The 25,336-nt window shown below is 41.0% G+C and overlaps 1 protein-coding gene and 1 long non-coding RNA gene across 2 annotated transcripts; one reads left to right on the forward strand and one right to left on the reverse strand.

Annotated features, from left to right (window-relative positions):
- Nucleotides 1-1,775: 1,775 nt before the first annotated feature.
- rbl2 (retinoblastoma-like 2 (p130)) lies at nt 1,776-24,787 on the forward strand. Its single transcript, XM_047349065.1, has 22 exons — nt 1,776-2,090; nt 3,858-3,988; nt 4,079-4,279; nt 6,331-6,395; nt 6,666-6,794; nt 9,304-9,464; nt 11,033-11,097; nt 11,182-11,353; nt 11,435-11,598; nt 12,484-12,596; nt 12,679-12,782; nt 13,261-13,398; nt 17,594-17,752; nt 17,858-17,966; nt 18,072-18,317; nt 18,393-18,577; nt 18,648-18,824; nt 19,387-19,458; nt 19,587-19,683; nt 22,034-22,260; nt 23,465-23,635; nt 23,738-24,787. The coding sequence occupies exons 1-22, from the start codon at nt 1,953-1,955 to the stop codon at nt 23,903-23,905; spliced, it is 3,192 nt and encodes a 1,063-aa protein (XP_047205021.1). The 5' UTR covers nt 1,776-1,952; the 3' UTR covers nt 23,906-24,787.
- On the reverse strand, nt 6,806-23,478 carry LOC124857702. Its single transcript, XR_007035658.1, has 3 exons — nt 22,771-23,478; nt 13,246-13,391; nt 6,806-7,346 (listed from the first exon to the last, which is right to left on the reverse strand). It is a non-coding gene; the product is annotated as an uncharacterized LOC124857702 (long non-coding RNA).
- Nucleotides 24,788-25,336: the final 549 nt, after the last annotated feature.

Raw genomic sequence — 25,336 nt, forward strand, 5'->3', positions numbered from 1 at the left:
GCTGAACATTTCTCCAGAATAACTTTAAGTTCTTCTGGCCTTAAAAGGCCGAAAGAACAGGTTGGTCTCTGCTGATGTTTCTGCAGAGTTAGATCTGTTTTATAAATGCATTTCAAAGCCCCTCAGTATTCCTGCTTTTTGTTCTGATTTAGGTTCTGTCATCCTGTGAAGGTGATGCGCCACTGCTCTGGGGACAGCTGGTGCTCCTGTCATGGATTTTGTTTTCCACAATTTTCTTTTTTTTGTTATTTATTACTGTCTTTGTATTGAATCAATACTGAATAGTTTTTTCCTGTTAGAAACGATGGGACAGAACTCATAGTTAAAGCTTATTTTGTCAGTCTGGCGATTCAGTAACAAAAGTATTTTAAACTTTGCCATTATTGTATGGCTTTGCATTTACTAACTTATGATTATAAACGTTTTCCTATATTACAAAAATGTTGGGTATTTGTCAAAGCTCTCCACAGCTCTGCTTTATTCATGCTAGCAATTTCAGCAAAGAATTCTTATCTCAAATTCTCCTTTACATCAACGTAAATGATGGCTGTTTCAAAATGAAAAGGCCTCATCAAACATTAAAGATTTACTTGGGTGAACCCCAGTCTACTTTAAATTAATTTATTTAGCAAAGTTTAGCTAAATATAGAAAGTGTTTTCAAAGTAAGACCCAAATCCAGTTCTTAATGAAATGGCAAACTTGCAAAACCATCTGGATCTACAATATTTACACACTGCTTTCCTAAAAGATGTGACTGATTGTTTAATTAAAATATTGCTTGCTTAGTTTCTTGTTGAGTAGGTAAAACAGTCAAAATATATTTTTTTAATTCTATTTTTTTGTTATATTTTTTGCCCCACGAGTAATTTAGACTTGATCATTTTGGACTACGTGACAAAATGTTTGGATACAACTACCCGACAGAAAGCTAATTTGAGCTGCTTCTCTCCAGGATCTTGTCATATCTCAGGACCATAGATGAGGGTTTTAACGTAGATGGAGCAGTAAATCCAGAGTTTGAGGCAGACCTGAAGGGAGCACCTTCACCTTTTTTCCTGATGTAAAATGATCTTTCATTGATCCTTCATTTTAACCATTGCATTAATAGTTCCGTTATTATGAACGGCTTAATTTTTGATCCCACTGTGTGTTAGCTTTAATCTTCCACTTTAGCCAATTCTTCAGGTTAAAAACTTAATTTAGTATGCTGGGTCAGTCCCACAATCCAACCTGGTAAATCAACCTAGGTCTGGGCTGACAAATAACTCAGATTGAGCCATTTCTTTCTCACTTTATTTTCTCTTTAAGGGGGTAAAGACAGAATGAGGCACTGAAACGAGAGTGGCCATCAGAAAATTGAAACTAAATAAATCCAACCCATAGCGTGATTTTTTGGTGGAATAACGGGAGGAACCGTGTTTCTGGTGTTGTTTTTCATATATATACAGTTTTATATACAGAAGTAGGTATTTTAGTGTTTAAACTCAGCCGTAAATAGAGCTGAAGCCAGAGCTGCCATATGAGTGTCAATGAACATGTAATAAATATATAATATTGATGACTTCATGCGTTAAGAACAAAACATTTACAATTTTGTAATGGACTTCCGGAAGAACAGCCGTCAGAGAAAACAAAAATAACCGGAAGTAGTAGTAGTAGTCGGCTTTTCTACGTACTTTTAGTGGGCTGGGGTGAGATACGCTGTTCATGCTATTCTTCAATCGACATGCGCACAGATGTGACGTCCCCTGCTATGTAGCTGCGGGCTGTACGCCAGCAGCGTCTGGGCTTCTGTTTGTGTAAGAGGACATTTAAATGGCCACACCGTGAAGTCACGGAGCTCCGTAATAACGCATCTATTCAGGCAAACAGCCCCGAAAACAGCGCCTCAGTCTGCACTCGGCATCGTCTCTACGCTTAAGCCGCTCAGTTTGTCCGCAGAGCTTTAAAAATGAGCGACGAAGAGGACGTAATACAGAAAGCCCGAACCAGGTTCGATGATCTGTGCCGAGCCCTGAACATGGACGAAGAGGCGAGTACCGAGGCATGGAGGAGCTACGAGAGCATGAGCAGGAACTTTACTCTGGAGGTAAGCACTCAGACGCAGAGCAGGTGAACCGTTTTCGGCCCGCAGACCACCACCCCTGGGTTGCAGGGGCTGTCAGTGGGTCCGCCATATTGTGAGTGGCAGGTCCACCTTAGAAACCAGTAACAAATTTGCTGGAACCTGGGTTTTCCAAGACTGTAAAGTTCCAAAGTTTATGTTCGAGAAGCTTAGATTTTTATGCACAACAATGTATCTTCACCTTAGTGCAAATCATGGTTATACTTATGTAACAGTTGCTTACCCGTCCCTTCATAAACACTCTCAAAGACCAATAGGTTGGATGATGAGGTATTTTACTGAAAATGTGTGGTTCAGAGCACAAACATGATGTGGTTAGCTCCTCTACTGGCATAGACATCACAACAGGAAGTTAAACAGTGTAGGAGAATTTCGGGTTTCCTGTTACATTTATAGCCTACCAGTAGGGGGTGCTAAAAACCACCCATCACAGGACAACCATAACACCTATTTTAGCAGGAATTTCACTACAATAATTGAAGTATTTGTTATACCCGTTACACTTAAGAAAAAATAATTTAGATCTGTACACCAAACAGTCCAACCAATACGAAACACAGTGTGCTTAAAATGCTGTTAAACTAACCTTAATTCACCTTTGAAACTGATATTTACAAATTTTAATAATAGTAACATGTCCTCTAATTGTTATTAATATTATTATTACAAATAATAATAGGATTATTGATATAATAATATATATAATAATATAGGATGTACCCTGCCTCTCGCCCATAGACTGCTGGAGATAGACACCAGCTCCCCCCGCGACCCACTATGGAATAAGCGGTAGAAAATGACTGACTGACTGACTGAATATAGGATTATTGATGTAATTATAAACATGACATCTGTTGGTATGCCCTCCCCTAGTTTTGTTTGAGATTTCGTATTTATAATTTTTTTTTAATTTACTATCTAATATGTATGGGCTTTCCTGTTTTGCTACAGTAATGTCACAATTTATTTTTATCTGACCTTTTTTTAACCAGGTAAAATAACCTCATAAAGAATAAAATATCTTTTTCAAGAGGGACCGAACAAGACAGCAGACCTATAGTTCCAATAAAAGGTAAATATGGGGGCGACGCTGACAGACAGTCTTGAGCTCATATGGCTTCTATTGCACTGTCTGTGTCTGTCTGTGTGCTGCACCATAGGTTTGTATCTAAAGGTTCTGACTCACAGGGTTAGGAGGACGTGAATGAGATGTTAAAAGCTCCTGGAAAACCGAACTTATCTTCTGAAATCAGCATTCAACAGAAACTGGACAACTTCAGCTCCTGCTGTGGAGACACATCCCTGTTCAAACTTCCCAGCTGCTCTCACACTAGTAAAACTTTAGAAGATCAGACTAGATCAGGTCTACATCTAAAACCTGCATGAAGTACTTGATCATCTGGACAGAAAGAACCAAGGAGGCATGTATAAAGTAAAGAAAACCATAGTTTGACATTAATGAGAGTAGTGATCAGTTGGATTAGGCCATCTTCAATACTTTCACCAGTCACATCTGGACTGAAACAAAAGATATAGAACAGGTTTTTACATTTAGACCATGTTCTGATTAAAAACCGGTCCACTTACATATGTCGGTTTGGCACAGTTTTAAGCTGGTGTCTATTTTGGGTTCTAGCTTAACAAAAATAAAAATCCTGCCCACACTTCTGGTTTTACGGAGCTTTTAACAGTGATGATAATCAGTAAATCAATACTCCCTCTCTGGTGCAGGGCAACGAGCTGCACTGGTTGGGGTGTGCTCTGTACGTGGCTTGCAGGTCTTCAGTGCCGACGGTGGGGAAAGGTACGGCTGAGGGGAACTACGTCTCTCTGACCAGGATCCTCCGCTGCTCAGAAATGAGGTTGGTGTGTTTGTGTGAGTTTGGTGTCTGACTAATAAATCAGAGCATAGAGGCAGCTGCTGTGATCTGATCCGAGTGATTCTCCTCCAGTCTGATCGAGTTCTTCAGCAAGCTGAGGAAGTGGCAGGATATGACCAACCTGCCCCAGGACTTTCGTCAGAGTACAGACAGGTTGGAGCGGAACTTCACCGTGTCAGCCGTCATCTTCAAGAAGTACGTCCCCATCTTCAAATCCATCTTCAAGGCACCATCAGAGGAGCCGCCTCGGGTTCACCGCAGCCGCAAACAGAGGTGGGACCCTGTAACCTCTGACCTCTCCTCTGTTACTGTCACTGCGTCATCAGAGTTACAGTCAGACATGTAGCTGCAGAACTTAAGTTTTAGCTTTATTCTCCTTTATGAGACAAGCTGAAATATACATGAAATTTGCAACTCATTCAGGAACAGTGATTTTTAGCAGTCGTGTGTCAAACATTTTTTCTAAAATTTGCCAGAAACTAAAGAAATTCCTTGTATATAATAATAGAATCTGGGTGAAGGGAGTGGGAAAATCCAGCCTTGTTTTGAGCTCTACAGTTTAGCCGAACGTACAAGCAGAAATGCTATTCAAAGTTTAACCGGCTCACTTTCATGCCTAGAGTTTTTATCTCTACATGTACAGTTTATAAATCAAAACACAGGTATTTTGGTGTACTTTCACCCAGTTTGTCTCTCACTGCTATAGTAAGTAAATTGTATTTATATAGTTCTTTACAATGTGGCTGTATGGTGGCGCAGTTGGTAGCACTGTTGCCTTGCAGCAAGAAGGTCCTGGGTTCAATTCCCGGCCAGGGGTCTTTCTGCATGGAGTTTGCATGTTCTCCCTGTGCATGTGTGCGTTCTCACCAGGTACTCTGGCTTCCCCCCACAGTCCAAAGACATGCCTGTTAGGTTAATTGGTCACTCTAAATTGCCCTTAGGTGTGTGAATGAGTGTGTGCTTGGTTGTTTGTTGTGTTGCCCTGCGATGGACTGGCAACTTGTCCAGGGTGTACCCCACCTCCCACCCATAGACTGCTGGAGATAGGCACCAGCTCCCCTGCGACCCACTATGGAATAAGCAGTAGAAAATGACTGACTCTTTACAATGTGCTTTTTAAGTTAAAACATTAAAACAACACAAAACAATAAAGGAGAGTAAATTGAAAGTAGTATTACCATATCTATCTAAAAGCCTGTTTAAAATGTAAGGTCTTTCTGTCAGGTTTTGTGGGGTTGGAGCTTAAATAAAACAGACAATAACTTGAGATGAGCTTGGTGAAGATTTTAATACTAAAAATGGAAACGTTACAGATGTAGCACTAGAAAAACAGGATACAAAGCTCAGAGTATCGTGAGGATCCACTAAAGATCAATGGCAACCAGTAAGCTTAAATACTGAGGGAAGTGTGGATAATGACATTGAATGCAGGTGAGTTAATCAGGGGAAAATGTGGAGCAGCTGAGGCAGAAGGCAAGCAGGGAGTCTGATTAATACAGAGAGAGCTGAACAGATACATCTAACCAAGGGGAAAAACCAACATTGAACAAAGAGAAATAAATCTAAATGCACAAAGAATAAAACAGAAAAATAAACAAAATACAAAGAAATGAACAAATATGGTAACAATATTCAATTCATAAAAAGAAAAACACAAATGAAAATCCAAGCACCTGTGGATCATGAGTGTTTTTTAAAACTATCAAGTGTTAAGACAGCGAAAGGAGAAGGGAAGGACTTTTCTGTCAGATCAGCTCAGAGTGCAGATAACGCACACCCAAACTTGAATTCACTCCCATTATATTTCAGCTCTTAATTTTGTCTTTCAACCTGTCATTTAAAACAACATCGCTGCACCAAAACTCATTGGCCTAATAGACTTACAAAGTCTATTACGCCAGTGACAAGTAAGAACTTGTCCCCGAAAAAACGTCTGCATATATTCGAAAAAGGAAGAAAGGCAGTTTGTTTCTTAGATTGATTTACAGTGTTTTACTCAATCAGCTCCAAGCTTCTGTGGCTGCATTGATGGACAGTTTGATTCAGAACAGGCTGACGGTTAAGCTTCAAGCCACTGCCTGTATTGTTTTAGATTAGGTGAAGGATGAGGGAATTCTGGCTTGAGTAATGAAGGAATGTTTAAACTATGATTTTTCTCTATGATTTTTTTAGCTCATTAAATTAACATTGAAATGTTTTTATGCTGATAACTTTGTAACAAACTGTTTTTTGCCTCCATCAGTAACCCTGAAGGTATTACAGAGAAGATTTTCAGACTTGTTCCAGTTTTACATTTAATTATCTCATATTTCTGTTTTTTACAGACGCCATCCATGCACTGTGAGCGAAGTCTTTAACTTTTGCTGGGTGCTGTTTGTCCACGCTAAAGGTAAAGGAAGTCCTGTTTAATCTGCAGTTTGGAAATGTGCTTTACAGAACTGCACAGACAGTCTGGGCATTTGCAGTTATGCTGTAATGTTGAAACTAAAATCTGGAGTGGAAACTGCCTTCCCATTTCTCTTATTTCTCTCCAGAGATGAGTCTGAGCGTGTCCATTCAGTCTTGGCAGTGTTTCTGAGATGGTCATCCGTGCCAACTTTGCCTGCAGACATGATTTTTCCCTCATATTTGGTCGTGTTGTTGCTTGTTTCCTGCGCAGGGAACTTCCCCATGATCAGTGACGACCTGGTGAACTCTTACCACCTGCTGCTGTGTGCCTTCGACCTTGTCCTTACTAACGCGCTAATGTGCAATGCCAGGAAAGACCTGCTCAACCCTGACTTTAAAGGTAATGTACATAAAGGAGAAATTTTGGCTGAAAGCTCAGTGAAATCAGTCATCTCAGCAGGGGACAATAGCCATTGTTAAAACTTTGTTTAATATCCTAATATTTTTTACAACTTTAAATAAATATTCAGCATGACTCTTAAAGAAAAGCAAATTGACACATTTAATATAAGACACAGACTTTCAAACTATACTGCAGAAGACTAAATATTTTAATGGCTGTGTTGAGACTCGTGTTTTTACCAACTATATAACTATATCATCAGCATACACTTGCAACTTTGCATAAGGACACGAATCATTTAATCTAAACAGTGGGCCAAGAACTGAGGTACACCTGTGATAATTTAAAAAAATTATGATTTCTCACCAGGATAATTCAATGTTCAAGGTAAGGTAGACATAGATGCGGCGCTGGTGGTGTAGGGGTGAACCGCGCGACCATGTGCAGAGGATATCGTCCTTGGTGTGGCTGTCCTGGGTTTGAGTACCCGACTTGGCGATCTTTGCCGAATATCTCCCTCTCTCTTTGCCCCTCTTTCCTGTCTCCCTACTATCAAAAAATGAAAAAATAAAGGCTTATAGTGCTGCAAAACAATATTGAGAAAAAACGATATATTTACAAACTAATAAACGTATTCTAGGAATATCGAAATTTGCTGTTTTCGTAGGAGAAACATCATGCTTTGTTGCATAAAATGACTTTCTTTTGTCTAAAAACAACCTATAAAAAATCTAACTTTGTTTCAGTTTTTGGTCAGTTAGGACACAAAAATAAGTTATTCTATTCATTAAACAAGACAGTAAAATACCTCCTCCACCCAACGTACGGTCTGATGTCATCCTTGGCAAAGTCAGCCACTCCAATTCAGTGAAAGAACAAAAAAGGCTAAATTCTTCACTTTCCAGTGTTTTTAAATCTGATTTCTTTGAGTGTGAGAACATACTACTAGCACTTGGATTCACAATTAAATCACTACTAGTTCAAAAGTAACAAATCTGTTAACACCTCACCGAACCAGTAGAGCATCAGCTACAACTGAGTGTTAGTTGTACATCTCTAGCTGTTTGTTATCTTACACGAACAGATTTTCTACTGGCCCCATATTTTTCTACATTTTTCATCCCCAGATCCAGAATTCTGCTGCGATCAGCAAGAAACGTTGCCACCCAATAGACCATGTGATTATGTTTTACCTTAATTTATGTCAAGCCTTTGTGCTTTGCTTTTGTGGATGCAAAAATTTAAAAAATGGCCCTATCCCAACATGGTGAAGAATCCTGTAATACAAATCCTGCATCCGGATCAGCACAAAAATGTAATGGATTCTTCCTTGGGCAGAGACACACCTATGGTAAAAGATTTCGAGGATTTGTCTGTAATCTTATTCATAAAGTTGCTAATACACACACACTTGGGCTTTTTTGTCCTTATGGGGGCTTTGCATTGACTTCCATTAATTTTTTATTCAGTTATATGGTCTAACCCTCACCCTAAACCTAACCTAAACTCAATTCACAACTTACTCCTAACCCCTAACCCAACAGCAGGGGGTCCTCACAGGGGGTTCTTGACAAAATGACTCTGGAAATGGGTTTCCAGATGTGGTAACATTGACTCATTTGAAATGCATCTGGAAGGTACAGTATGTCCAGACATTTAGCTGATTCTTATTATTGAGTTCATGTGAATATTTGACTGAGCATTTGGCTGTTTTCAGACTAAAACTATTATTGTTCTCAGAGTCAGAACATTTTGCTCTCTGAGTTGAGAAATATGAGTTTGAAGGCTCATAAACCTAAATCTTTGCTTCGGCAAAGGAAGTCTGCTTATCGGTCCGTGTTTAACACATAAATATGTCAAAAAGTGAAAGGATTTGAGCCGACCGACTCACAGAAACCCTGCAGCTTAGTCTATCAGCTCTGTCCCCACTTCCCGTTGACTCCTGTGTTTCCTGTAGCCGGCAGACCCACCTCTGTCTCTGAACCCAGCGTTTAATGTGTGTCTGAATCTTCAGTGTGGAAACTGCTCCACCCTTTGTAGGAAAAACAATTTCATGCTGAAGGACAGGCACAATTAGTCCTACAACACTTGGTGACAACAAACTGACCAGTGGGTTGAACCTTTTTTGGACCTGTTTCTTCCATCAGGAGAATGGTCCTAAACTCACATCCAAACATGTCCGGGAATGTGTTATGAGCTATAATATAAATTTTCTATCTAACAGTGTTATCTTTGGTATTCTTTAGAGATTCAACTGAAGAAATGAGAATAAATATTGTGTTTGTGACAGGCTGCCTGTAACAAGTAGCCTGAAGCTCTTTCCTACGGTGTCTGTTGTACGGCTCATCCATTTAGCAGCGTTTTCTACCTGAATGAGTAAAAGATCAGACTTAAGTGGCTAACAAACAATGAAACAGACCATTCAGAGGTGATCCTAACAAAAACTTTATCATGTGCTGGTCATTTCAGTCTCCTCTGAGCTTTCTCTGTTTCCTGCATCCTTCAGGTCTTCCTGAGGATTTCAACAATAAGGATTACAGACCGTCTGCAGGTCATTTCTGTTTCATCCAGCAGCTGTGTGAGCTGCATGATGGCCTGGTGTTAGAGGCTAAAGGAGTCAAAGAGCATTTTTGGAAACCATTCATCCGGAAGCTGTTCCACAAGCGGGTAGGTCCCACCTCCTTTCACTCCAGGCTCATGGTGTTTCTTTTGTTCTACCTTAGAAAGTGTTTAACGAGACTTCATGAAAACGTCCTGCAACAATAATCTCTGTGACCGTTGTTTGGAAATGTGCTCCGATCCACTCAACTTCATCCACAGAACATATTCTGAAATAAAAAAATGCCAAAGCAGAGGCACTTTATTTAGTGTATAATCTTCCCTTAGAGAAAAGGGAACTTGCTGCGAAAAAGACAAAAATACACTTTAATATGGAATTGAAAATGTTTCAGCCCGTTGTTTCCAGTTATTACTTTTGATGAAATGTTGTGAGAATGGATCTTGTAGAAAAACACGTGTTAAATGTTTTCAGTCTTGCTGAAAGGAAACAGAGAAATTAGCAGCCAAGAGTGAATTTTAAGGATGGAGATGTCTATTGAAATTACTTTAGTAACTCCAAAACAGCATATTACCTGTCACTCCTTGTCCAGTTTAAAGCTCTGCTTACAAACACAAATACATTTAAATATCTAAAAAAAAAACTTAACTGAAATGAGAAATTCATTTCAGAACTGAAATCTGTATTATATTGATACTTTAAACACAGATTTGTCTTTTGTTTCATTTTGATTATTATGGCTTACAGGTAATGGAAAAAGTTAAAAGAGTAACCAAGACCAATAAAAAACTATGTTTAATGCAAAAGTGGTATTTTCTGACCCACACAATGATGCTAACTTGTCAGTTGTCTAGCGGCAATCATTGACAACCCCTTGTTGTAATTATTATTATGATTCTATTATTTAATATTTAATAATATTTTACCATTTTATTAAATAATAATTCAGTCTGTTAAGTGTTGTCCGGTGAATACCAGCCCACCATGGCGGTGGTATTAGGTGGTATTGTTCAACAGGTTATTCCACGGGCAATCAGCTGTGACTCCTCCTCCTTCTGCTGACAAGCTTTATGGAGATGCTCATTTCATTTTCAGCAGATCTTGGTACTGGCCCACACTGCCAAAGGTGCCAAAACCTGGTTCCATCACCATGGTGAACCTGTGCTTGATTGGCCAGCAAACTAGCCTGACCTGAAGAGAATATATGGAGCATTTTAAAGAGGAAGATGAGAAATACCAGACCCAACAATGCAGATGACCTGAAGGCCGTTATCATAGCAACCTGGGCTTCCATTACACCTCAGCAGAGCCACATGAATATACAGCATTTTTCACTAGACCCACATTTCTGTATCAAAAATCTTTTTTTCATTAATTTTGTCATTTTCAGCTTTCTGACAAACTGAACTTTGTTTTTATTATTATCTGTAAGCCAGAACCTTAACAAATGAATGAATGAATGTGATGTGTTTTAATTTTTGAATTGAATTACTGAAATAAATTAACTGTTCGGTGATATTGCTGAAAGCTTGATATTTTCGATGATTTGTTGAGATGTGCCTGTATGATTGAGGAATTTCTGTCATGCTGCAGTTTGGATATTTCCTAGAGGAACAACAGGAAATCCTGCTGTATGTTTTTGTGAATCTGAAATTCAGTTTTCTTCTTTTCTGCACAGATTCTCAGGGGAAAGGAAGACAGTCTGACTGGTTTTCTGGACCCTATGAATTTTGGAGACAGTTTGTGAGTGTCGTCAAACAGAGGTCAAAGTACTGTACGTTAATCAGACGTCTGAATAATGTGTGTTATCACTGATCCCTTCCTCAGCCTGTCGCTCAGTCGCCTCTATGAGGAACATGTTCTGGCTACAGGGAGTCTGGATGAGAGGATCTTCACTGGAGAAGGGGCGAATGAGAATATCGGGACCCCTGGTCCCTGCCTCTGTGAAGGGATGGAGAACCAGGACAGCACCACCTACAGACTGAGCACAAACATCCCTGTAGGACTCACCCTCGCTTATTCTGTTTCCTCTTTTCTTCTCTTGCAAAAATGATAAATACGCCATCTTTGCTCACACCAGGCCTTGGCTCTGAAGGTCTCCACTCCTCTGACGGGGAGGAGGTACATCCAGGAGGTCAGACTGTCATCTCCGCTCTCATCCGCCATGAAGAGCTTGGGACGTCTTCACACTCTGCTGTCAGGGACCAAACATGGGCCGAGTGCTAAGCTGACAGAAACTTTGAGGTATGTTTAAGGAGACCTGAATTTGATCCAAGACAAGTTCACGCCTGCTTTGTGTGCATGTTACCTCAGCAAATATTGCGGTTCTGTTAAACTGCATTACAACACACACAGTCGTGATGAAAGTAAGTAAAACTACTTGGCAGCAACAACTCCCAGAAGTGCATCGCTGTGCAAGGATTTTAACCCACTCTTCTTTCCAGTGTTGCCTCAGTTCATTGAGGTTTGCAGATATTTATTTCTGCACAGCTCTCTGAGAGGTTCCCACCAAAGCATTTCAATCAGGTTGAGATATGGACATTGCAAGCCCAGATCATCAGTCAGGTACCCTCTTACTTAGTATGAGGTGTTTATGCTATGGTGCTGTGTTTAGTTTTATCCACAATGGAGCTGTGCATTATGGTTAGACATCTCTGACCTCCTCTGTTCACCAGACAAGAAGATTTGTGGTTCATTCAGATGCAGCTTTGCAAACCTATGTCATGCCATATTGGTTTTTTTAGAGTAAAGACCCTTCCTCCTGAGACGAAGCTCCGGGGTTTTTGTCCTTTCCCTGACCTAAGGGTAAATTTGTAGGACGTTTATTCTTGGGAAGTCTGGTAACAGTTTAAAATGTTTTCCACTTGTGTAGATTTTGTTTTCTGTGGAGAGTGGTCCTAATACTTGTGGAAAGAATTACCTGGGAATTTACGCTGCTGTACTTTGACTCTGTGAAAAAAAGGCTGAGGTATTTACAGGAGCTTAATGAAGCTCTAACAGAGCTCTTTTAGAAGGTAGGTTTTGTTCTTGTGTTGAATACTTGAATCCCAATATTTTTAGGTTGACGTGTGTTTCATTGAATTTCTGGTGTAATCACAAAAACGTTCCCCCTGTGTATTTTAACCCTAGGGGCTGTGCCAGAGACCCCAGCGGTGTTATCAGCCAGCGCCTGAAGGAGATGTTTGACATCTATTCACAGCATTATGAAGACAGTGGAGCTGACAGCAAAGTGATGGAAAAAGGTGGAAACACAAGTTCTCATCAGTCAACAACTGATCTGCTGTCTTCGTCTGCCTGTTTGTATTAATAAAGTTTTCCCAACAGAGTTGGCAGTAAAGTATTTCCACCTGGCAGAGGCTCTCTACTACAGGATCCTGGAGTCCATCATAGAGAGAGAGAAGATGATCCTGGGAGATACTGACCTGTCCGTGAGTACAGAGCTAATCTGATCATTCCTCCTAGTTTGAGAAAGACTGACAACAGATTGACACCCTAGATTTACAGCCTGCACTGAAGACAGAGCGATTATTGCATAGAATAGTTCAGTGAGGTGTTTAAAACCTGACAGTGGCTTATTTTAACCAACTTGTAAAATGACCTGTGAAAAATCTTCAAGAACCTTATTTATTGTGCACATTTCTTAATCCATCCCTCATTGGTTGTGTTTTACTTGTTCAAATGTTTAAAGTGGTATAAATAAATACTCCTCCAGACTTTCTGAGTGATTTTAGTTTTTTTTTTTTTTGCTATATTCACACTCACGTTTCTGTGTAGCTGCACCTGCTTGCTGGAAGCCAGATATAAAGAAATTAGGAATATTCAGTTCTTCTTGTTTCTTCTTTGACTGGAAAAAGAATAAACGTGTGAAAGACTGGAGTTAACTGTCTTTACCTGTGTGTGCTGTAGTGTATTCTTGAGCAAGACATCTTTCACCGCTCTCTGCTGGCCTGCTGCTTGGAGATCGTCACTTTCTCCTACAGACCTCCAGGAGACTTCCCCAATGTGATCAACATCTTCCAACTCCCTGCTTATCATTTCTATAAGGTACCAACATGTAAAACAAATGAAGAACAATTGTTAAAAAAGAACAAATGCTAAAAACTAAAGGATTGGCTAGATGGCCATAAATGAGCTGAAAGCTGACCTTACTTTATCTGAAAACTAAATTTAGATTATTTCACATAAGGTAGCTGATGCTGAACCTAGCTTATTTTAACATACTGTAGAAATTACTAAAAACTACTTAAAATCTGACAATATTTTATGTTGGCATACCTTAGCTAAAATCTGATGTTAACATATATTAGCATAACCTAGATTAAGGTGTCCAGATTTCTAAAATCTAAACATTTCCCACTTGGCTATGCAAAGAATTAAATGTTATCAAGATATAATGGAAACATTGGTACAGTTATTTTAAAATATCTATGATTAAACAACAAAAATCAAGTGTAATAGCAGGAAAATGTATATCCACACTGTTGTTAGCATTTCCTAAGAGTAATAAAATTAATAAAGTAATAGTAGTAGTAATATCTGTCTTCTTTCTCCTCTTCCTTTTTCTAACACTCTTTCTTTCTCTCCTCTAGCTTTACTTTTCTTTCTATCAGTCTATTTTCCTCCTCTCTCTTTAACTCTTCCAATTATTCTCTGCTCCTTCATTCCTTTTTTCTGTCTTTCTACTTTACTCTCCCTTCTTCTATCAGTCTTTCACTTTTCTGAAACAGAGACATAATATAATCACAATCCTCTCCAAAAACATTATATTTTGTTTCAGATACCCTTTAGAAGTTGGTTATGTTTAGATGAGAAACTAGGATAATCCTAATATAGTCATAAATATTAACGTTTCTTGAATTCTTTGACCAGTTTACTCAGCTGATGAAAGGTCAAAATTGCTATATTTAGCAAAGAAACCCCTCTGTTGTTACTTGGAGCTACAAGCTAATACAGCTGAAGAGATGCACATTTAACCAGGTGATTATCTCTCCCTCTTCATCATTATCAGTTCATGCAATTCTTACCTCATTCAGTTTCCCTGTTATTGACTGCTTTAGTTTCATATGGTAAATGGCCGGCACTTGTATAGCACTTTATCAAGTCCCAAAACACCCCAAAACCCTTTACAGTACAATCAGTCATCCCCCCATTCATACACACATTCACGCTGACAGTGGTGAGCTACATTGAAGCCACAGCTGCCTTGGGGCAGACTGAGAGAAGTGAGGCTGCCATACACAGGCGCCACCAAGCCCTCTGACCACCATCAGGAGTTAAGAAGGTTGAAGTGTCTTGCCCAAGGACACGACTGAGACAGACTGAGCGGAGGTTCGAACCGGCAACCCACCGGTTACAGGACAAACCTCTACAACTGTCGCTACCGTCGCCCAAACTGATATGTGTCCAAAATGAGTAGACAAACTCAGCCTGAAAGTCTGTGTTCACATATTACAACAATAAATTAACAAAACAACTTATAAGTATATCTGAAAACATAAACTAAAGGTCACCAATGAATTCTTGAACATCTTACTTTGGACAAACCTTTGTTGACAATGTAGCTCCACTTTCCTAAAAAGTGATTTCTCCCTCTCTCAGCAGCAGCTCCTCCCTGTGTTCTCAACCCAGTGCATTTTGTTGTTCTGTTCGTTCATAAAAGATTGGTTCATTTGCATTTGGGTCCTCTTCTTAAGTAAAACAACACTAGTAATGTTTCCTACAATGAACCAAACCTTCTTCACAGCAAGGATCAGCCCAGTCCAAGGCAGCGCGCTCAGTGCTTCTTCTACTCAGTCTGTAACCTCAAAGTGCCTGTGACATGCTTTTCCCACAAATGCAGAAATTGAAAACATCTAGACATTGAAGGAATTGGGCAGTCATTGACATTATATTAGGATTAAAGACGTGATAAAAGATAATTGAGACACAAAATAAGCATATTTCAAAGAATATTTCAATGTTAAATTTTGCAAGTCCAAAGTCGCCCAGAAATTACTTCAAAGGGGAAGTCTCCAGTCATTTATTGTGTGAGCGTCAATGATAAACGGTTCGGATAGAAGACAAGTTGCGTTAAAAACCGCATTAATATGGTGAAACGGTGCATTGCCGGTGGTGGCAGCAATACTACGACAGCAGCCATTAGTCTGCACTACTTTCCTGCAGCGAAGAGGATCAGAGCTGCCTGGATCAGAGCTGGAAAACTGAGGAGGGACAGATGGGCTGGTCCCACAAAGAACAGCCAGGTGTGATCGGAGGACTATTCAGAAAACTGCTTCGAACAAGAAACCTCTGAATTCACCAGAGAAATTACGTCAGATGTCAGGATATCTGACAGACGGAGAATGTTGATGCAGAGTCTATAGCTGCGATGTCCAGAGCATCTTATGTGAAAAGATCGCCAAAAAAAAGGCTGTTGTTGCTGTTGGTAAACGGATCAAGACTCAGCAGCTAAGAACACTTCCTTGTTGCAACATACATTTAGATATCGGCAGTTATTGTTAATAATTCAAAATCAGAAATTATTATTTTTATTGTTAATTCATAATAGTTTGAAATTATTATTATTAAAATAAGATCAGTCAGTCATTTTCTACCGCTTATTCCATAGTGGGTCGCGGGGGAGCTGGTGCCTATCATAAATGTTTCTCTAAAGATACTAATATGACGTAAAAAAATGACCCACCGGGTAGTATCTTCAGATCTTGAATCATCTCTAGTGTCTGTTGCTGCTGCTCCGTGCTGCTCACTTCGACTCCGGTTGTTTCACTCAATGCCATATTTACTGTAACCCAGCACTGTATCTGCTCCGGTCCGTTCTGGCCTGCTGCGAAGCCCGAAGGAGCTCCAAGAACCATACACAGATTGTGCAATAAAAGCCAGTGATAAATGTGGTAGCAAGTCCAAAACAACTAATTCTGTGAAAGTTAAACCAGTTCAACTGCTTCATTTTTCGTTTTATGCATCCAGATATTATTATATGTGTTTTGTTCTACAATGGGTGAGTTCACTGAGTTCATTTGTTGCCGAATGTGGTGCATTTAATTTTTAATTACTCAGTTTATAATATCTTAGTTAACCCAGTAACTGATCTAATTGATCTAATGTTAACTGCTAATATATACAAGTGTATATATAAATTTGTGTGTATCTATTAATATAGCGAATTCTAGTCCATCTTTAGTGAATTATTTAGAAAATCCAGATGTTGTGCTGGTTCTGTTTCCTGGTGGTGTGGTATGATTCATGCATATTGACTCCGGCCGTGTTCTGACATCCGGCAAAAATAGACTCTGGTGAAATTAGATGGCTGTCAGCACGCCGCAGCACTTGTGCTCTGCCATCTGCTGAAAGCTGACTGAAAAATATCTACAGAAACATCTGATTCTACGCTGCTGTTTGTGTTGCTGCCATTGCAGCAGCAGTCAGTTTACCTGCAGGGGTTCCCCTCCGACGTCATAAAAGAGCATAACAAAATCATAAAGGAGTGGTCTGGAAATGCCTTTTTAGTTAAATTTATGACCATCTATCACAACAACCGATCATTTCAGTAGCATGAATTTACTTTTTAAAATATTTTATCAGTGTTTCCTTTCTATAAATGTAATTGGATTTATAATGAAAATTCGATGTTACAGACACTTTAATAGCAGCTCGACCAGCTCCTGTAACAGCTGTTGTTGCACGCAACATGCTTACTCTCGCTTTCTACACCCGGCTACATTAGCATAATTGAGATAAAACCTGGACTTATTTTATCTTAGCATAGCTCATCTGAAGCATTTAGCTTGTCTTATCTTAATGGAGTTTTGTCTTGAGTTAATTTTATTCTGCCTTGCTTATAACTTGTCTTAGCTTACCACTGGTTTATTTAACCTATTTATCCTAAGATATTATAGTATTATACAAATTTTACTGTATTCATGTTTGCTTACCTTTTTGGAAAACCTATAAATTGTAGAAGAAAAAAAAGCAAAACTTACTCTACGTATTAAAAAGCGGTTGTTTTATAAATGTGGTATTTTAAGTGCCTTGTTTATGATCTGATTACCTAATGAAAGTATTCACACTTCAATTAAGCTGAATGAGTGACGATTATCAGTCTCTTCCTTTGTTAAATATGAATTTTCCACAATAATGGTTAAGCTTAAGATGGATCAAAACAAACCAGCATGCTGAAAGTTAAATATAAAGACAATACTTTAATTACTATATTATTTTAATTATATCTATCTGTGTGTAGGTGATCGAGGTCTTGGTGCGTTCAGAGCAGGGTCTGTTTCGGGAGGTGGTGAAGCACCTGAACCAGGTGGAAGAGCAAGTTCTGGAAAGTCTGGCTTGGACCAGCGACTCCCCACTGTGGCAAAGCCTCCAATCAGCCAAAGTGCCTTCATGTCAGGAGGTCAGTAAACGGCAAGACAGAAACGTTAGCTGCGCAGTCATCTTTTACTAGACAGACAAATAATTCCTCCATGGTGTTTTAATTAGCTATCAATTTATGTTTCAGGTGATGCCTCCTCAGTATCTGGAACAAAATGAGGAAACCAACACAGGGAGCATTCCCCTCACACCTGTCAAGTCCGGACCTGATCTGAGAACCAACAGCATCGTCAAAGGTGACCGTTTCTGTTGTTTTCTGTTCCACAGATACTCTCAGAATCCATCCATCCATCCATCAGGACCTCAGTGTGTAAACTAATTGGCCCCTCACCCTCCTACAGGTGTGTCTCCCTCCCCCACCAGCCTGCAGGACAGGTACAGCTCCCCTCCCACTGGTGGCTTTCGTCGCCGTCTGTTTGTTGACCCAGTGGAAGGTGAGACCAGTGTCACCTCCACCAGCTCCAGCGCTCCACAGACCAGCATCCCAAAAACGGCTCAGGCGAACATCGTCACTGCCATCCCAGCAGGACAGACTGTGTTCACCGTCACCACCAACAATGGGCAGACGATGACCATACCTTTGCAGGGTTAGGGACTGAGAGAAATGACTTTACCTATGCCAGGTTGAAATACCTGACCACTGACCTTTGACCTCTTTGCAGGGATAGCCAATGAGAGTGGAAGCATCACTTTGATCCCTGTACAGATGGGTGGAGCCACACTGCAGTCACTCTCTGCACAGACTCTGACTGGCACCCTCGCCATCCAATCACCCATCACCAGACCAGCCGCCAAACCAGCTAGCAGCTCGCTTAGGAAAGGCTCTCTGTCTCTGTTCTTCAGGAAGGTGAGTCTCCCCTGTCTGCACTTGCTTACTGGTTACTGTCATGCCGACTGAGTCACATGTCATCTCTCAGGTGTATCACATGGCCAGCGTTCGTCTCAGGGACCTCTGTGCCAAACTGGACATCTCATCAGAATTGAGGAGGAGGATCTGGACGTGTTTCGAATATTCTGTGGTTCACTGCACCAACATGATAAAGGACCGTCACATGGACCAGCTGCTCATGTGTGCTGTTTATGTCGTGGCAAAGGTGTGTCTATAAGGTTAACACACATAAATGAAAGTCTTCACATGTTAGACGTTTGACATTTGGTTAGAAATAAGGTGATCTGTCCTAAATAAATTTCACAGAAACAAAATGTAAAGACCTGAACAGATTTTGAATGGATTTTCTGAAGATAATTAGGGTCCAAAAAAAAATCAAATCCGAATCAGTGACTGGTTCTTCATTTGGAAACTGTGATATGTAATTATATTTCTAGTTTGAGCTTTTTATGTATTTTTTGCAGCTTGATTCAAAATAAGAAGAACCTACTAGAGCTTATTAGTGTCTTACATGCTGATGTGTACAGATAACAGAGTCACTGTGGTTCTTCTGCACAGATTAGTGATGACTGGCTGAGAACTCTGCATTGAAATAGCTGGAAAGAGGAAACTGAAGCCAGTTGCATGTTTTGCTTTAGCAGACTGTGGCAGGGAATTTTCGAGTATTTTTCTTGATGCAAAAGTCTTCATCCAGCCCTTGATGTTTACTTCCAGGGTTGATGTGTGATCTTGTGGACAAACGTGAAGTAACGATTTGTTTCTATCAGGTGACCAAAGAAGACAGGTCCTTCCAGAACATCATGAAGTGTTACCGTTCTCAGCCTCAGGCCAGCAGCGATGTAAGAGCCCAAGGCCTGAGTCGTAATTCCACACCAAGCTTGCATTTACGTCCACACTCTGAGAAAACAACTGATCAGCAGCTGGAGCTGCTTTTATACGCACTGACTCCTATGTGTGTGCGTTTTAGGTATACAGGAGCGTGTTGATTTCAGGGAGAAGTCAAGCCTCCGTTACCAGTGACCCGAACAAACAGAGCTCAGCAGCTGATAGCAGCCAGGATCCAGGTAGGACACAGACCAGTCTGTTGTCTGTTTTAATTCTCGTACTCGTCGTCTTCCGCTTTATCCCGGACCGGGTCGCAGGGGCAGCAGACTCAGCAGAGACGTCCCTCTCCCCAGACACCTCCTCCAGCTCCTCCGGGGGGAGCCCAAGGTGTTCCCAGGCCAGCCGAGAGACATAGTCCCTCCAGCGTGTCCTGGGCCGTCCCCTGGGCCTCCTCCCAGTGGGACGTGCCTGGAACACCTCCCAAGGAAGGCGTCCACGAGGCATCCGGTATAGATGCCCGAGCCACCTCAAATGGCTCCTCTCGATGTGGAGGAGCGGCGGCTCTACTACGAGCCCCTCCTGGATGGCCGAGCTCCTCACCCTATCTCTAAGGGAGTGCCTGGTCACCCTACGGAGGAAGCTCATTTCAGCCGCTTGTATCCGGGATCTCGTTCTTTCAGTCATGACCCAAAGTTCATGGCCATAGGTGAGGGTAGGAACGTAGACCGACCGGTAAATCGAGAGCTTTGCTTTTCGGCTCAGCTCTCTCTTCACCACAACGGACCGGCACAGTGCCCCCATTACTGTGGCAGCCGCACCGATCCGTCTGTCGATCTCCTGCTCCATTCTTCCCTCACTCGTGAACAGACCCGAGATACTTAAACTCCTCCACTTGAGGCCTGGAACTTCCTCCAACCGAAGAGACAAGCCACCCTTTTTCGGTCCGAGAACCATGGTCCCTCGGACTTGGAGGAGCTGATTTTCATCCTGCTGCCCGCTTCACATTCTGCCTGCTGCAACCACCCAGCGCATGCTGTAGATCTTGGCGAGAGGGGGGCCAGGCCGGACCATGTCATCTGCAAAAAGAAAGGACGAAAATCCACTGGCCCCAAACCCGAACCCACCCTGCTGGCGTCAAAATGCATAAGTTATGAACAGGACGTAAAGGCCCCTGCTGAGTGCACATGCGACCGGAACAGTCCGACAAGGCCGCATGCGAACCAACTCCTGCTCCACTTGTACAGAGACCGGACAGGGCATCACAAGGGACACAGTCGAATGCTTTCTCCAGGTCCACAAAACACATGTGGACCGGTTGGGCAAACTCCCATGAACCCTCGAGTACCCTATAGAGGGTATAGAGCTGGTCCAGTGTTCCACGGCCGGAACGAAAACCACACTGTTCCTCCTGAAGCTGAGGTTCGACTATCGGCCGGACTCTCCTCTCCAATACCCTGGCGTAGGCCTTACCAGGGAGACTGAGGAGTGTGATCCCCCTGTAGTTGGAACACACCCTCCGGTGACCCTTCTTATGAAGGGGGACCACCACCCTAGTCTGCCAGTCCAGAGGCACTGACCCCGACCGCCACGCAATGTTGAAGAGGCGTGTCAACCATGACAGCCCCACAACATCCAGAGACTTGAGATACTCAGAGCTCTTTACCCACCTCGGTGACATCAGACTGGGTGATGAAAGAGTCTAACCCCGAGTCCCCAGCCTCTGTTTCCATCAGGGAATACATGATGGCAGGATTGAGGAGATTCTCTTCTTAAATTGATTCATGAATTCATATTTCAGTTTATTCTCTTATTGCTCTAACATACAAAGTTCCTACAAGTATCTGCTCTTGTTAAAGGTCCTTTAGTGACGTCTTCATGTCAGAATTAATTCTCACTGCTGAGGGGATTTAATTTTCAGTTAGAATGAAGACAAATCAGTTAACAGAAACAGATTCTTCTTTTGTTTCTGGGTCTGTTTGTTGTAGACTGATTATTTCTTTTTTTAACCTCATTGTTTTGATGGAAAGATATCTTTGTTTTTTAACATAAAAAGTGTTTTCTGCTGTCCTTCCACTTCTGCTCTGAGCTTCTGATTCCCATCTTCTCTGCATGAATAATTTTCTAAAGCTAAATGATTTATGGTTCTGATCATATTCACTCTTTTTCATTTACCCTCTGCCACATTGAAATGTTTTAAATAAAATTTCTGATATTTCTTTAATTTTCAACTATAGGTTTTGTCAGTCCAGAATTGCAGCTCTCTTTGGAAAAAAAGCAAATTACATTATTTGACTCACTGCTTTTGGTACTTTGCCTGAATATATTTAATGCATCATAAACTCATGTGAACCTGCGGTCATGGAGCTACTATACACAGCTGAAAGAATGCTGTCTGCATTTCAGTTTATCCTCTGATCCAACAGTCAGATTGTTTTGACTGTTTACCAGTCAGAAGTATAATCTTACAGCTCTTTTAGCTAGGATTTTTTTTATTTTTTAGCAGATGAACATTCTGACACCATAAAACCAATGAAATTGTGCTTTAATTTGAATCCGGCCTAACTTAGTGTCCCTCTGACGTTTTGGCAGCAGGTGGAGATATCAGCCCACTTCCTGTCCGCTCCAACAGCACCTTGCCGACACCCAAGTCCGGCAGCACCCTCTCCATGCCCGCCAGCGCCTCCAACAGAATCTCCTCCTCTGTGGGTGAGGGTGAGGACGAGCGAGGAGATCTGATCCTCTTCTACAACAACGTCTACATTAAGCACATGAGAAACTTCGCTCTGAGATACTCGCCAAGCTCGCCGTCTACAGGGGTACATGTTCACTCACAGGTTTTATAGGAAGACATTGACGCTGCTGTAGAAAGATACAAATCATTAAGATGTTTTTGGAATTAAAATGGTTTAAAATAGGTGCCTAACTGTGGGTTTTAGCAATATTCTAACACCATGTTTGGATCACATCACATTTCTCAATGTTTCAAAAAGTTTTGAATATTTCTTGTTTTGTCAGTGATAACTGTTGGATGTCGGTGTTTAGATTGTGGTCATCTGGAGATTCCTGAGAACATCTACAGAACCATCTTGGCCAGAAGTTTCTACAGTGACACAAACATTGTCTTTTAGGTTTAACATTGTTTTAAAATCTTTTTCCAATCATCCACAGGTTACCGTAGAGCAGTTCAAACATTTCATCCACCTCATATGTTTTTTGTTTTCAAAATCTACAAGATTGTTTTCTCAGGGTGACCATTTCCAGTGTTGGTCCATCTTCTTCCTAATTCTCTCTGACTTGCTGGATATCAACAAATCCTGATCACTTACCTATTCTTGTCTTCTGGTGGTTAAAGTTGATCCCAGTTTGGCTTCTGTTTTTCCACTTGATTTTTGAGACCACAGGTTCTCAGTGGGGGTAAGATCTGGGCATTTTTCTGACCACAAGTCCACAATTTTAATTTTCCAATCTTTGAGCCACTTCATTGGGAGGATATTTGGTCTCACTCTATATAATTGGAAGAGTTCTTGGAAGGGGAATAAACTCCCCACATGGTTTGGATCAGGAGGATGGTTAGCTGTTGGCACCACAAATGTCCCAATCAGAAGGAGGATTCATCTGAGAAAATAACGCTGCACCAGTCTTCTTACTTACATGCTGGATTTCGTTCTGTCCTTGATTGACTTCTTGATCAGATAGGCTTCTTGCTGCCTTTTTTGTGCAGTCCTGCACTCAGACTCGTGCAGTGCAGTGCAGCAAGCTCTGTGACCTGACCTGTGTCTCACCTGTGCTGCTGGCTCCAAACCTCCTTATTTTTGTTTTGTGGCATTAGTTACCTTTTATTTTTTCAGAGTAAGCAGACAGGAAGAAAGGAGGAAAACATGCAGGAGAGGTCTCCGGGTCGGGACTCGAACCCAGGACAGCTGCGTTGAGGACTGAGGCCCCTCTACCGCTATGAAACACAACGTGCCATGGCTCCAAATCTTAAAGTGATGATGTGTTAATCTTGTATGTTGTCTGTAGACGGAGACCCCCCCTCTATGTCCCTACCCCACCTTAAGGACGGGCTCTCCTCGTCGGATGCTGCTCTCCAGCAAACACTCCATTTACATCTCGCCTCACAAGACAAGCTCCTCCCCCTCGCCGACCCCCCGGGATCGGCTTTCTTACTATATCTGCACCAGCCCTCCACATGTAAGACCCTGCAGAGACCCTCATGGAGTCACATGATGCAGATTCACTGCTCAGTCCTTCATCTCAAATGTGTGTTTGTCCCGTTTCCGTGTGTACCTGCAGCGTCTCCAGGAAATCAACAGCATGATCCGGACCGGAGAGACTCCCACCAGGAAGCGCAGCATTCCCCTAGATGAGGAGACCTCCCCTAAACGGGTTTGTCCCGACAACCACACAACTCTGCTGCGCCGCCTGCAGGATATCGCCAATGACCGCAGCTCCTCCCACTGACATTATCACCATGGTAACATGCAGATAAACCGGTGACCCCTCACTCACGATCAGCTGCGTTTGGTCTCCATCAGTGAGAAGATTGTGAGGACATGTGGATTTTTGAGAGCAGCCGTTCTGCTAAATGTTTTAAGAAATATACCGATTTTTTTTTTTCTCTGAATCGATCTGAACATTCTTGTTTGTGTTCAGTTTCGCAGACTGTTCTGTTTGTTCTAACCAGAAAATGTTCTCAGAGGCACAAAACAGCAACCTATTTTATGTCTTTTATTGATTATTTTAATCACTGAGTGACTAACACCTCCACCTAGGAACTGCAGATCTAGTTTTTCTGTAAAAGAAAGCGTCATAAATAACCTCGTCCAGCAGAGCTGCTTTGTTCGTTTTGGCCTGGGTTAGCTGTTAGCTTAAAACATCTTTTTTTTTAAATTATTATTATTATTATTATGTGATGAAGCCATTTGAGCATTTAGTTGGTTTATTTTGAGTGAAGAACAGCAGTTTCCAGCCATATTTAATCAATTTATTCTGATAAACAAAGATCTTTCTAGATTTCTTTGTAGATTTAATTACTTTTTTTGTTTTTGTGTATTGTTTTCTTATACATCTGGTACTAGATTATAAACAACAGAAGTATAATTGCATTTTGTTCCATTTAACTCCAGGTAAAATGAAAGTAAAACTTGAGATTTAGTTTCTGCTTGTATCTGCTTACCATCACCTCCGCTGTCAGAGAGAGAAACATGTAAATATTCTGTAAATAAGAAGAAAAGAAAGCTATTTAAAGGAGGTGATGTAAAATAAGTGCCTTCTTTTTTTTTTTTTACACCCTGTAAGTTTTTTGGAGTGTTCAAAAAAAGTTTAATAAAATATTCCAACAGACCTGATTAGAAAAAACTATTTTATTGTGGCATCTCTAAAAATCTCTATTACAATGTCGTTTATGTAAACATAAGGATGAAAGGTAAAAAGGGACAGGAGTAATTTAAAAAAGAAACGCAACACATTTAAATGTGAAGAAACATTTTTGATTTAGCCAAAAAGATTTAAGAGTGATAAACGTATTTATCATACCTATTTTTTTTCTAAAGTGGCAGTTTACAAACTTTACAAACTGTAATTCTTTTTTTTTTTTTTTACAAAAACACAAGTACTGGAACTGGCCAGATGTATTTTCAGCTGTAAGCAAAAAACAGATCCTAAAGGTAATGGCAGGCAGCAGTTATTGCAGATAATACAATAATGGGGAGTAGTAGGAGAAAGTAGCATAGTGAGGAACAGCTATCTCAGCACAACTACAGAGATAGCTCAGGAAAACCTAAGCCACTTTAACTACAAGCTTTACCTAAAAAGAAAGTTTTAAACCTAGCCTTAAAAGTAGACAGGGTGTCTGCCTCACAGAATAAAAATGGGAGCTGGTTCCACAGGAGA

Source organism: Girardinichthys multiradiatus, chromosome 2, assembly GCF_021462225.1.
Source record: "Girardinichthys multiradiatus isolate DD_20200921_A chromosome 2, DD_fGirMul_XY1, whole genome shotgun sequence".
Lineage (NCBI taxonomy): Eukaryota > Metazoa > Chordata > Actinopteri > Cyprinodontiformes > Goodeidae > Girardinichthys > Girardinichthys multiradiatus.